The 14,165-nt window shown below is 43.5% G+C and overlaps 1 protein-coding gene across 1 annotated transcript in view; it reads right to left on the reverse strand.

Moving 5' to 3' along the window:
* The window catches only part of hdac3 (histone deacetylase 3), a 102,464-nt gene that overhangs the window by 27,522 nt on the left and 60,777 nt on the right, over window positions 1-14,165 (reverse strand). Inside the window, exons 8-12 of the mRNA XM_034181563.1 lie at window positions 7,561-7,641; window positions 6,256-6,329; window positions 6,048-6,112; window positions 2,375-2,464; window positions 2,143-2,201 (exon numbers count right to left, since the gene is read on the reverse strand). Of these exons, the coding sequence (XP_034037454.1) occupies window positions 2,143-2,201; window positions 2,375-2,464; window positions 6,048-6,112; window positions 6,256-6,329; window positions 7,561-7,641 (369 nt within the window). The remainder of the gene's footprint in view (window positions 1-2,142; window positions 2,202-2,374; window positions 2,465-6,047; window positions 6,113-6,255; window positions 6,330-7,560; window positions 7,642-14,165) is intronic.

Genomic DNA, 14,165 nt, shown 5'->3' on the forward strand with positions numbered 1-14,165 from the left:
TAACGCTTTGAAATGACCGACGCGCAATGAACGCATCAGCTCTTGTAGCCGCAGTGCTCTGATCGTTTCCTCTACATTATATCATGAAATAATGCTGAATTTATGTGGAAATGATTGTCGTGCAAAAGCTTCAGCTATCTGTCTCTGAGACAGATGATGACTGGAGGCAGTTTGAAGCAGACAAGGTGATAATCAGTGAACCGCAGCTGATGGCACATGTGCAGTAAAGGCAGGGCGGATCGATTTTTAGGGGCTACCGTTCTGTCTGCGACACTGGGTCTCTACAGAAAACCTGAAGGTGACATCACGCAGGATTTGTCCAGTAAACAGTGAGGAAAATAAGTATTTGAACACCCTGCGATTTTGCTACTTCTCCCACTTAGAAATCATGGAGGGGTCTGAAATTTTCATCTTAGGTGCATGTCCACTGTGAGAGACATAATAAAAAAAAAACAAAAATCCAGAAATCACAATGTATGATTTTTTTTTAATAATTCATTTGTATGTTACTGCTGCAAATAAGTATTTGAACACCTGTGAAAAATCAATGTTTGGTACAGTAGCCTTTCTTTGCAATTACAGAGGTCAAACGTTTCCTGTAGTTTTTCACCAGGTTTTCACACACTGCAGCAGGTCCATTCCTCCATACAGATCTTCTCTAGATCAGCCAGGTTACTGGGCTGTCGCTGAGATACACAGAGTTTGAGCTCCCTCCAAAGATTTTCTATTGGGTTTAGGTCTGGAAACTGGCTAGGCCACTCCAGAACCTTGATATGCTTCTTACGGAGCCACTCCTTAGTTATCCTGGCTGTATGCTTCGGGTCATTGTCATGTTGGAAGACCCATCCACGACCCATCTTCAATGCTCTGAGGGGAAGGAGGTTGTTCCCCAAAATCTCCCAATACATGACCCCGGTCATCCTCTCCTTAATACAGTGCAGTCGTCCTGTCCCATGTGCAGAAAAACACCCCCAAAGCATGATGCTTCCACCCCCATGCTTCACAGTAGGGACGGTGTTTTTGGGATGGTACTCAGCATTCTTCTTCCTCCAAACACGGCGAGCGGAATTAAGACTGAAAAGTTCTATTTTGGTCTCATCTGACCACATAACTTTCTCCCATGACCCCTCTAGATCATCCAAATGGTCCTGGGCAAACTTAAGATGGGCCTGGACGTGTGCTGATTTACAGGGGAACCTTCCGTGCCATGCATGATTTTAACCCATGACGTCTTAGTGTATTACCCACAGTAACCTTAGAAACAGTGGTGCCAGCTCTCTTCAGGTCATTGACCAGCTCCTCCCGTGCAGTTCTGGGCTGATTCCTCACCTGTGATCTTGCATGGAGCCCCAGTCCGAGGGAGATTGACAGTCATGTTTAGCGTCTCTAATAATTGCTCCAACAGTTGATCTTTTTCACCAAGCTGCTTGGCAGTTGCCCCGTAGCCCTTTCCAGCCTTGTGGAGGTCTACAATTTTGTCTCTGGTGTCTTTGGACAGCTCTTTGCTCTTAGCCATGTTAGTAGTTGGGGTCTTACGGATTGTGTGGGGTGGACAGGTGTCTTTATGCAGCTACCGAACTCAAATAGGTGCTTCTAATTTGGAATAATAAGTGGAGTGGAGGTGGACTTTTTAGAGGTGGTCTAACAGGTCTTTGAGGGCCAGAATTTCTGCTGATTGGTAGGTGTTCAAATACTTATTTGCAGCAGTAACATGCAAATAAATTATATATATAAAAAAACCATACATTGTGATTTCTGTTTTTTTTTTTTTTTTTTAGATTATGTATCTCACAGTGGACATGCACCTAAGATTAAAATTTCAGACCCCTCCATGATTTGTAAGTGGGAGAACTTGTAAAATCACAGGGTGTTCAAATACTTATTTTCCTCACTGTATATACAGTCTATGAGTGGCACCCAGCTTTGGCCCAACAGTCCCCCAGAGCCACAGTATATAAGGACAAAGGAAGCCATTACATGTAAATCATGGAACCTTACTGGTAACACTGAACTTCTATCAGATGGCAGCACAGTCCATAAATTCTCTTGGCAAATGTCTATGAAGAATATTTTCCCAAACCGAGTATCTGAACATTTATGACAACATATCACACAGAGACTTGAGCGGGATACTGAACTCACCACTATAGGGCAGCTCATCACTGATCGATTCATCCAGTAACAGCGATGTCTCGTATGTCCTACAACACAAGTTATTTTCAATTACAAAAGCCTGTATCACACATTGTGAATGAATTTGCAATTTCAATTTTTTCTGTAATGCCAACTACAACCCCCATTGTTTCCTGAACAAACTACCAACTGCTTCTCATATTTTAATCTTTTGTTCTCAGTGAGCTAATGTAGCACTTACCAGCAGCGAGCCACATTCCTCACTGTGTAACCACCTCCACCCAGCACCAACAGAGGAATCCTAAAACTCTTTACAAACGCCACACAATCACTGCACAAAACACAGCAAACATACAACTTAAAAGGTACATCACCATTTCCACTGTTTTAATCATTATTTCTTGGTTACTTTTTTCAGTATACGAGGTCTATTAGAAAAGTATCCGACCTTATTATTTTTTTCAAAAACCATATGGATTTGAATCACGTGTGATTGCGTCAGACAAGCTTGAACCCTCATGCGCACGCATGAGTTTTTCCACGCCTGTCGGTTGCGTCATTCGCCTGTGAGTAGGCTTTGACTGAGGAGTGGTCCAGCCCCTCGTCGGATTTTCATTGTCAGGAAATGACGAAATGATTTGGGCTTTTTTTCCATCAGAATTTTTTCAGAAACTGTTAGAGAGCATGTGGCACCGCCGCGACGTGCGAAGCCTCCGCTCCTCTTTCCATGACAAAAACTCCTGTAACAGTGGAATGTGCCGTTCATTTCCAAACTGGACACTGTGTTTTATCCGGGACATCGTCTGCCTAGCACAGGAATTGTGAAAAGACGTGGACATCAGCACTTTTTCGGCACATTGAGACAGACGTGCAGAGGAATTCCGCGCGTCGCGGTGGTGCTGCATGGCGCACAGCAACGCCGTGATGAAGCCTCACGGGACATGTTCTGCATGTCCAGGCACATCCACAATTTCTCGGATAATCATTCGATGGAAAAACCACCGACAGCTGTCTGACCGCCTCTCAAAGCCGTCCTGTGAGACCAAAACGGAGGTGGTTTTGTCTCGCTCCAGTAGCGAATCCATCGTGACGCGCGAAGCCTCCGCTCGGCTTTCCATGACAAAATCTCGTTAAAAGTGAAAGCTGCTGGAAAATGGTTGATGTCCAGCTCTTGTGATAACCAGAGAAAGTGCACACGATGGTCACAGATCCAGACAGCCATCCGTTTAGAAATGAAACGGTCGTTCAGCCTGTCGATGGCGGCTTCGGAGTGCGGCGCGCCCCACAGCCGCTGGGGGCTGTCCTTAAAGCGACAGTAACACTCCTTATTCTCTACCAAGCCCGTAACATTTTCTCCGAAAGCCAGATAAATTTTTCTAATGGTTTCCAGCTGCCAGTCTCTAACAGTTTCTGAAAAATTTTAATGGTAAAAAAGCCCAAATTATTCCGCCATTTCCTGACAATGAAACAACGACCAGGGGGTGGACCACTCCTCACTCAAAGCCTGCTCACAGGCAAATGACGCAACCGACAGGCGTGGAAAAACTCACGCATGCGCGTGAGGGTTCAAGCTTGTCTGACGCAATCACACGTGATTCAAATCCATATGGTTTTTGAAAAAAATAATAAGGTCGGATACTTTTCTAACAGACCTCGTATACCACCTAAACACACTGCACTGACACTGTCAGCAGCAGATCAAGATTCAAAAGTCAAGATTCTTTTATTTATCCCCAAAGGGAAATTTGTCTTGGACACACAGCCACATAAAATACACTGTACAGACATGACAAGACAGACCCAGACAATACAATACAATCACAATGACACATTAGCGACCTGCTCTTTGGTTTGAGTTCAGGAGGTTCACTGATATAGGGAGGAATGAGTTTTTATACCTGTTTAGGTATCTCTTTTTGTTTTTAGTTGGAACTCTGTAGCGGCATCCAGATGGAAGCAGCTCATATTGAGGGTAAAGAACATGGGAGGGGTCAGAGGTTATTTTCCTTGCCTGTTTAATAACAGCCTCCTCAAATATCTGCTGTATTGATGGATACCATCTTACTCCCATCACTTTATGTGCCGTGCGCACCAGCTGCATCAGTTCTGATTTAGTTTTGACTGACAGATTACTGAACCACACACACATTCCATACCTAATAACACTTTCAACAACAACCTGATAAAAAATAAGCATAACTTTTTTGTTCAACACCAAACACTCTGTCTGCGCAGGAACTACAATCTTTGTTGCACTACATTCCTTTTACTTTACTGAAACAAGTGTTTGCATTATTTTGGAGAAACTTTATACTGGACTGTACATTTCCCAAAGGGGAATAATAAAGTACAAATTATTATTATTATTATTATTGTTATTACTAATAGACAGATGACCAGTGACCATTTAAGAATGAGCTATTATATTATTTGCGGGGGAATGATGTACAGCAGTGCATACTTTGTCATAATTTTAGTTTTATTGTAAAGATGACTGAATATTGGGGTGGTCGCCAGGCAGTTAGGTGCACTTGTTTCCAGTGTGGAAGGTTCCTGGTACAGGGACAACCTGCCCAGTCTCCATGCAATGTGGAGTTGTGTCACGAACAACATCAGATTAAAAAAAAAAAAAGAATCCAAATCAGCATGCAGAGCTGTCGTTGATCTGCTGTGGTGGCCACAAGGTGAAACAAGAGAGAAGACATAGGGACTTACTTTTTATTAATTGAGCAATAAAAATAATAGACTAAGTTTTAAAAAATCATGAAAAAAATAAACATCTGTTCAGTGGCTCTGTTTAATTACTGTACACTTGAACAGAGCCAAAATGAGCAGCTTATAAAACATTGCTATAAAAATGAATGAAAATGAATGAATTAACCCATTAGCCTCTGCTTGCTAATGCAGTTTGTGTTATCAATAGAGTGCCAAATTTTCAAATGTTTAATTACATTGCATTCTGACCTCATTTATGATCGCCTGTTCAATGGGCACAAGAAGCAAATTAGTCTTGAATAACTACACCATGTACAATAACATTAATTAGCCTGTTAGCTTTTCCTTGCTTAACATGGTGTGTGCGCCATAAAAAAAATAATTATAATATACCGATTAAATTCATTTTGCTTCTTGTTGCATGAAGCAATGGCACCACATTTCAAAAATAAATGTGACTTATAAACTGGTGTGACATATGTTTTTTGGACAGATGTAACTAATACTCCTGTGTAATTTATAGTCCAGAAAATACAGTGATGGCAGTTTAGTGACTGACACTCACTTAGGACTTCAATTATTGTGGTGCGCATTTGCAACATTTGCAAAAATCCCCTGCTTCAGAAAACAAACAGTTGAACAATATTTCCATGACTGTCAAGTTTTATCTTCTTCTGTAAATTCATTTAATGTGATTTACTTGAATAATTAAAGCATTTAAAAGTTGTTTTGACGCACACATGTACAGCACCACACCTGAGACAGACAGACAGACACAGAGAGAGAGAGACCGTCATCATATAAAGTACAAAACACAAGTAAACTGCTTCTTGAACAGACGATCATAGGTGAGGTAAATGTGCAATGTAATTTAAAAGCACTGAAAAACTCAGAGCATTATTTATTCATAATGCAAGAAAAAAAAAGTAAAAGATAACTGAATTAGGGGCCCTGTGATAGACTGGCATCCTGTGCACTAATGTCGAGCTGCATTACAGATGAACTGGAAAGAATCGTGAGTCGAGTGAACTCTTACATCACTAGTGAAAGATGTGATGTGCATTGTCAGAAATGATATTTACAAAAACAATCAGTCTGTAGAACTCATATTATTAATAGTGAATTGCAATACTTATAGACTCAGAGAAGAATGACAATGTATGGCATTTCAAAGTTATTTGGCATTAAGACGGTCTCACCCGTGTCCTCGTATACTGAGATTGAAGCAACCTAGTCTGTCACAGCCAAGAGAATCTGCCCCACACTGAAAAAAGAAAGAGCACATTTAGTCTAATAAGGTCTTACATTATGGCCTCATACGGCAATCATTCAAGCACAGGGAAATTTTAGATGAAGGGAAATTATTAGATGAAGTGTTTCTTATAAACACAAGTCATGAATACTGACCTGCAGGACGATGCAGGTTGGCTGGTAGAAATCCACCACCTGTTTAATAACCGGCTGGAACAGCTGCCTGTAACCTGACACAGTCCAAATATTATTTTACACAAACTACCTCATGCAACTGTTAACATTTTACTCAAGAAGTTGATGCACCAAATTTATGCACCTGCCCAATTTTGTTTAAATAATTATTGCACACTTTCTGTAAATACTAGAAACTTCATTTCACTTCTCAAGTATCAGTGTGTTTGTCTTCTATATGATATATTTAACTGCAATTTCTGATTCAGACAACCATTGATTTATAAAGGAAAATCATGTAAATTATCAGGGGGGGCCAAACTTTTGCATACAACTGTAGCACTGCTTCAATAATCTTTAAACCCATCTTGTAGTGTAGGCAAAATAAATAAATCTGGCATGTTGCCCATGGGCATACACAGGCTCTAGGTTGGTTAGCATTTATAAAATAGGTAGCTGACATTTTTCAAGAGTGATAATAAATTGTGCCAAGTTTCTATAACGAGTTGGAATGGTGTGTGAGTCTCGAATGTTTTTAAAGCCATAGACCTCAAGTTTTTTTTTTGTTTTTTTTTTTTTTTAGAGTAAGAGCTCAACCCTTTTAATTTCCTGTTAATTATCCAATTTTCTAATGTTAATTTACAGTCTTAATGTATTTATAAATTGTTTAGGTTCTTATCATATACAGACTATTATTGTTATCATTATTATTATTAATAATAATAATATCATTATTATTATTATTTTATTATCACTTCTATTTTGTCATTTGATTTTTAAATAGACCACAATGGAAATAGGTGTTTCATGTTCTTGTGTCATGCCTGTATTTTTACATATTTATAATTATATGATGTACTTACAGTGAAGTTACAAAATAAAATCATGCACGCACACACACTTTAATACATAGATGATTTACTGCCCCCTACTGCGAGTTCAGAATGTAATTATCAACATCTATTGTTAAGTATTTTAGTTAATAACTGTAGTTTCTCAAAAAATATTAGTCTTATCAATGTTCTGTTGTGGCGACGTTCATCCTTGACCCGAAATACATAAACATACCAAATGGCAAACGTCAGCGCTCCCCAGTTTCACTGTGATTGAAGACATACATACACACGCATGCATACATGCACAGAGACCATTTGGCTATTATAGTATAGATACTCATTAAAATCGACTCGCATAGGATGAGGTTCCATACAATAACAAAAACCATGAGTGGGATATATCTGGAGTTTATGTTTCAATATTGTGGTTTTGCAGGAATTGGACACTTACTGTGGTCATCAATGCCGTCTCTGAGAGGAACATTAAGGCAGTAGTACCGGCCACTCTCTGCACCAACCTCGTACATGTCCCCTACAGCAAACACATGTAATATGAATTGCTTCTGCAAGTATGTGGACATCACACAACATGAAGTGATTTACTTTAAACATGTAAAGGACTCAGATCATAAATATGTAGGTTTGGTTGTCAGGGATGTGATTCAGTAATAGAAATCCGAAGAACAGTGAACCCTTAGGCAAGAGGCCTTAGGCAGGCCCCGAAAGCTGAAATGTGCTAGATGCTCTGAAACACATTCTCCTAAATTTTAGAGCAATTAATTTAGCGCAATAAATTTTTAGAGCAAAAAAATTAAGGAAATTTCATAGAGACTTTCATGAAAAGATTGGAGGAAAAGTTTGTGAAATACAGCAGTCTGAGTATTTACTGGCAATCACAAAGTTACACTCTGTGGAAAACCACTAAATAACATACATCTGTCCCCAACGGTAGGCCTATTATGAGCACAACAGTATAAAAAGACAAGATTCTTCAATATTCCTAAGTGCCATTTTACCAACTCTAATGGAGTATTTTGGCTTCAGAAATAGCAAACTATCAGCAGAAATAGGTGACTAACCCCCCCTATGCTTGTGAGTTTCAGATGTCAACAGATCTGCATTGATCTCAGAGTTGACAAATTTTCATTTGAACTTGGGGTGTCATGGATGACAAAGGCCATGGTTCAGATCGTACATGGTTTTCAAGCCAATGATCACATAATTTTTTGTGTCAGCAAAAACTAACTTTTTTAAATTATTATTATTACAAGAGATGAATATGTCCACAGTGTCTGATGAGAAGGTGAGCCGAATAATTCTTTGTAACCTTTTCTGGGGAAATGCATTCATCCTACCCAGGGATCAGAATTCATTCAGATCTGTGTCCTGGAGGGCAGATGCTCATAAACAGTCAGGAATATTCTTTCAGCCAGCTTGGCTGCACACGTGCTTCGAGTAATGCTTGGTTCAGTGGGCTCACGCCTGCACAGGGAGGAGAGAGTGAACACTTTGTTCTCAATTCTGAGCGTTAACGGAGACTTTTTTGGAGGTGTGACTGGTTGGATCCAAAACTCTTGTTGTTTGGGTATGAGGATTCAGGCCACATGAGTGCAGAGCAGCTGGATTCTTTCTCCCCGTTCTGTGTATTTTACTGCATTAAAATTGATACTGTCACTTTAAAATCAAGTCACCATGACATGAACTCATGTTCATGTAACATTTGCAATTAATCCAGTTCATGTGTGTGCCAAACCAATGGGGGACTGTACCACGAAACCATGTTAAATCTGCAATTCCGCAGAGATTTCCAAACTTTCTGCCAGCACCAGAAAAACAGTTCAGCCTCTCATATTTGTGTTTGTCTGCATTGGAAAACATTCAAATTGATGTGTTTGAACATTGAAATATCTTAGGAAGTTGGACCTTGAGTCAAACAATTTTGGATTTTGTTCAAGTCCATCTTAGTTGGTCAAAAAAGTAAGAATTCTATGTGCTCTCCTCTCAGTTGACACAGTCCCCATTATCATAGTAGAGGTACCGTACACACTCAGGGAACCTTCCAGTTCATATAACATCATTAACTTGAAGTCTGAAGTGGTGACCTGTATCCCTGGGAAAGCAATACACATCAATGTAAAAATATAGCCAACAACACTCAAGTGTCCTTCTTAATAAAGGTTTTAATGACTCACGGCAAGGCAACAGGATCAGGAGCACAGATGCGTTTCGACTAGGTCTTCCTCAGTGTGTGACATAACAAAACACACTGATGTAGACCGAGTCGAAACACATCTGTGGTCCTGATCCTGTCGCCTTGCCGTGAGTCATTAAAACCTTTATTAAGAAGGACACTTTAGTGTTGCTGGCTATAATTTTACACTGACTTAGTTTTTGAGCCGGGCACCTCCACTCCTGGTCCCTATGAGTGCTCGTTTTTTTCTCTGCTTTGAAAGCAATACACATGCCTGTCATGGCCACCAGGTTGCCAAAATATCAGCGCACATACTCTTTGAGCTGAACAAGCATCTAATAATCAAAACAGCAATTTTAAAATGTATGCTTCCAATAACCATATCCCAGCATTAACTGCATCAATGCAAGCAAATTTTATGGCTGTCAGCCACTATGAAATGAGACAGCTTTGTGTGTGTGCGCGCGCATGTGCACACACATTGTATTTGTGCACACTCTCTCGCTCTGCAAACTGGTGTCTGTTAGGAAGCATAACAAAGTGCAAGAAATCTCCAGTGTGGATGGACAGACACACACACACATTTTCACGACACAGATACCAGTGAGACTGTAGGATTCTCATCAGCAAACTGAACTGGTAAGTCCCTTCAGCTGCTCCCTTCTTTGCACTTGGAGTCGCCACAGCATATCCAAGGTGGATCTGCATGCTGAATTGGCACACGTTTTACACCGGATGCCCTTCCTTATACAACTCCAAATCACATGGAGAAATGTGAGAGGGATGGGTCTGAACTGGGAACCTTCCACACTGAAAGCAAGTCCACTAACCACTTGGCCCCCTGGAACCGTACGGGGGTTGTGTCGAGACGTGCGCGGAGTTCTTAATGCAGTGCTCGCTCGTCTTTGCACAACGCCCCGTGATGTACGCGTCAGACCAGAGCCGAGTGGCTTATGTTATAAATTTGCTTCGAGGCGAGGCACGCGCCTGGGCTACGGCACTCTGTGAACAGGATTCACGGCTCCTAGCGACACATACTGGGTATATTCGGGAGTTCAGGCAGGTGTTCAATCATCCCAACCAAGGCGAGACTGCTTCAAATGTGCTACTGTCAATCCAACAGGGGAGCAGGAGCGCAGCTGAGTATGCCATTGACTTCCGCGTCGCGGCAGCAAGAGCCGGCTGGAATACGGTAGCGCTCCGCGCCGCCTTTGTAAACGGGTTGTCTCCGGCCCTTAAAGAGCACCTGGTGGCCAACGATCAGCCGCGGGATTTAGACGGGCTTATCGACCTGGTTATATGGTTAGACAATCGATTAGAGGAACATCGACGGGAGCGAGACGAAGGACATGGCCGGGCGTGCGCCGTCCCTCTCCCTTCCAGGTCTGAAGCAGCACCATCCTCCCCCCACTCCAAAGCCAGGGCGCTCCGCGTGACTGTAGCTCCCCCTGCTGACGAAGCTATGGACACGAGCAGGGCTAAAATGAGATCTGATAACAGACAAAGGAGGCTGGCCCGTGGAGAGTGTTTTTACTGTGGCTCGAGTGAGCACATGCAGAAAAACTGCCCCAAGCGGTTAAACGCCAACGCTTGCCCTTAGAGACTGGGCTAAGGGTGAGCCATAATACACACGCGGGAATACCACGTAAATCCGCACGACTCCCAGTCACAATCCTCTGTGGGGATTTAACCCTTAATGCCCCAGCACTGATTGACACGGGGTCAGAGGGAAATCTACTGGACAGTAGATGAGCTAAGGAGGTAGGGCTCCCTCTGGTGGCCGTTCCTTCACCATTGAAGGTACGGGCACTAGATGGCACCCTCCTCCCAGTAATCACACACCAGACACAGCCCTTAACTCTGGTCGTCTCTGGTAATCACAGGGAGGAGATTGTGTTCTTATACTCAACAAAAATATAAAAGCAACACTTTTGGTTTTGCTCCCATTTTGTATGAGATGAACTCAAAGATCTAAAACTTTTTCCACATACACAATATCACCATTTCCCTCAAATATTGTTCACAAACCAGTCTAAACCTGTGATAGTGAGCACTTCTCCTTTGCTGAGATAATCCATCCCACCTCACAGGTGTGCCATATCAAGATGCTGATTAGACACCATGATTAGTGCACAGGTGTGCCTTAGACTGCCCACAATAAAAGGCCACTCTGAAAGGTGCAGTTTTGTTTTATTGGGGGGGGGGGGGGATACCAGTCAGTATCTGGTGTGACCACCATTTGCCTCATGCAGTGCAACACATCTCCTTCGCATAGAGTTGATCAGGTTGTCAATTGTGGCCTGTGGAATGTTGGTCCACTCCTCTTCAATGGCTGTGCGAAGTTGCGACGACGAACTGGAGTCAGGTCGAGACCCCGATGAGGACGATGAGCATGCAGATGAGCTTCCCTGAGACGGTTTCTGACAGTTTGTGCAGAAATTCTTTGGTTATGCAAACCGATTGTTTCAGCAGCTGTCCGAGTGGCTGGTCTCAGACGATCTTGGAGGTGAACATGCTGGATGTGGAGGTCCTGGGCTGGTGTGGTTACACGTGGTGTGCGGTTGTGAGGCTGGTTGGATGTACTGCCAAATTCTCTGAAACGCCTTTGGAGACGGCTTATGGTAGAGAATTGAACATTCAATACACGAGCAACAGCTCTGGTTGACATTCCTGCTGTCAGCATGCCAATTGCACGCTCCCTCAAATCTTGCGACATCTGTGGCATTGTGCTACGTGATAAAACTGCACCTTTCAGAGTAGCTTTTTATTGTGGGCAGTCTAAGGCACACCTGTGCACTAATCATGGTGTCTAATCAGCATCTTGATATGGCACACCTGTGAGGTGGGATGGATTATCTCAGCAAAGGAGAAGTGCTCACTATCACAGATTTAGACTGGTTTGTGAACAATATTTGAGGGAAATGGTGATATTGTGTATGTGGAAAAAGTTTTAGATCTTTGAGTTCATCTCATACAAAATGGGAGCAAAACCAAAAGTGTTGCGTTTATATTTTTGTTGAGTGTAGTAACATCTTCTACCTCCAGGATTATTTTGAGTTTTCCCTGGATGGTGAAGCACAATCCCCGGATCGATTGGCCATCTGGGGTTGTGGCTCAATGGAGCGAAACCTGCCATGGGGAGTGTCTAAGATCCTCGGTGCCACCCGATGAGACTGCTAAAGAGGAGGTCCGAGTTCCCCCCAATCTTACAACGGTGCCGGCTGAGTTTCCATGATCTTGCTGACGTTTTCCGCAAAGATCTGGCACTCACGCTTCCCCCGCACCGACCGTATGATTGTGCCATTGATTTGGTTTCAGGCGCCGAGTATCCGTCCAGCAGGCTGTACAATCTCTCACGTCCTGAGCACGAATCAATGGAGACCTACATCCGGGACTCTTTAGCTGCCGGGTTAATCCGAAACTCTTCCTCCCTGTTGGGTGCGGGTTTCTTTTTTGTGGGCAAGAAGGACGGCAGACTCCGTCCATGCATTGATTTTAGAGGCCTGAACGCGATCACGGTTCGCAACCGATACCCGTTGCCCTTATTAGATTCAGTGTTCACGCCCTTGCATGAAGCTAAAATCTTCACCAAACTCAATCTGAGTAATGCTTATCACCTGGTTTGGATCCGGAAGGGAGACGAATGGAAGACGGCATTTAACACCCCCTTAGGTCACTTTGAGTACCTGGTCATGCCGTTCGGAATCACTAACGCCCCCGCGACGTTACAAGCATTTGTTAACGATGTCTTGCGGGACTTCCTGCATCGATTCGTCTTCATGTATCTAGACGATATCCTCATCTTCTCTCCGGACCCTGAGACCCATGTAAAGCATGTACGTCAGGTCCTGCAGCGGTTATTGGAGAACCAGCTGTTTGTGAAGGGCGAGAAGTGCAAGTTCCACCGTACTTCTTTGTCCTTCCTGGGGTTCATCATCTCCTCCAACTCCGTCCCACCCGATCCGGCTAAGGTAGCTGTGGTGAGAGATTGGCCCCAACCGGCAAGCTGTAGGAAGCTGCAACAGTTCCTCGGCTTCGCAAATTTCTACAGGAGGTTCACTAAGGGTTATAGTCAGGTTGTTGGTTCCCTTACTGCCCTGACCTCCACAAAAGTCCCTTTCACCTGATCGGATTGGTGCGAAGCCGCATTTAGGGAGTTGAAACGCCAGTTTTCGACTGCACCAGTTCTGGTGCAGCCCGATCCCAACCGCCAGTTTATAGTGGAAGTGGATGCCTCAGACTCAGGGATAGGAGCCGTGCTGTCCCAGAGTAGGGAGTCCGACAAGGTTCTCCACCCATGTGCCTATTTCTCCCACAGGTTAAGCCCAGCTGAACGGAACTATGACGTTGGCAATCAGGAACTCCTGGATGTGAAAGAGGCCCTGGAGGAGTGGAGACACTTGCTGGAGGGAGCTGTGGTCCCATTTATCGTTCTCACTGACCATTGGAACCTGGAATACATCCAGACCACCAAGCGTCTGAACCCCAGGCAAGCCCGTTGGTCACTGTTTTTCGGTAGGTTCAACTTCAAGATCACCTACCGCCCCGGGTGCATGAAGATGAAGTTGGACCAAAGCTTTTGGATCCACCTGATACCATTCTGCCGGAGTCCACTAACGTTGCCACCCTCACATGGGACGTCGAGGAAGTGGTCAGGGAGGCCCTGACTTGACACCCTGATCCCGGCGGTGGAACAACAAACCGGCTGTACATCCCACCAGACGCTCGGACTGCAGTTTTGGACTTCTGTCACGGTTCCAAGCTCTCCTGTCATCCAGGGGTGCACAGAACCGTGGCAGTGGTCCGGTAGCGGTTCTGGTGGACGTCAGTCGAAGCTGACACCCGGGATTACGTCCGGGCCTGTA

The sequence above is a fragment of the Thalassophryne amazonica genome, chromosome 11 (genome assembly GCF_902500255.1).
Source record: "Thalassophryne amazonica chromosome 11, fThaAma1.1, whole genome shotgun sequence".
Taxonomy (NCBI): Eukaryota; Metazoa; Chordata; class Actinopteri; order Batrachoidiformes; family Batrachoididae; genus Thalassophryne; species Thalassophryne amazonica.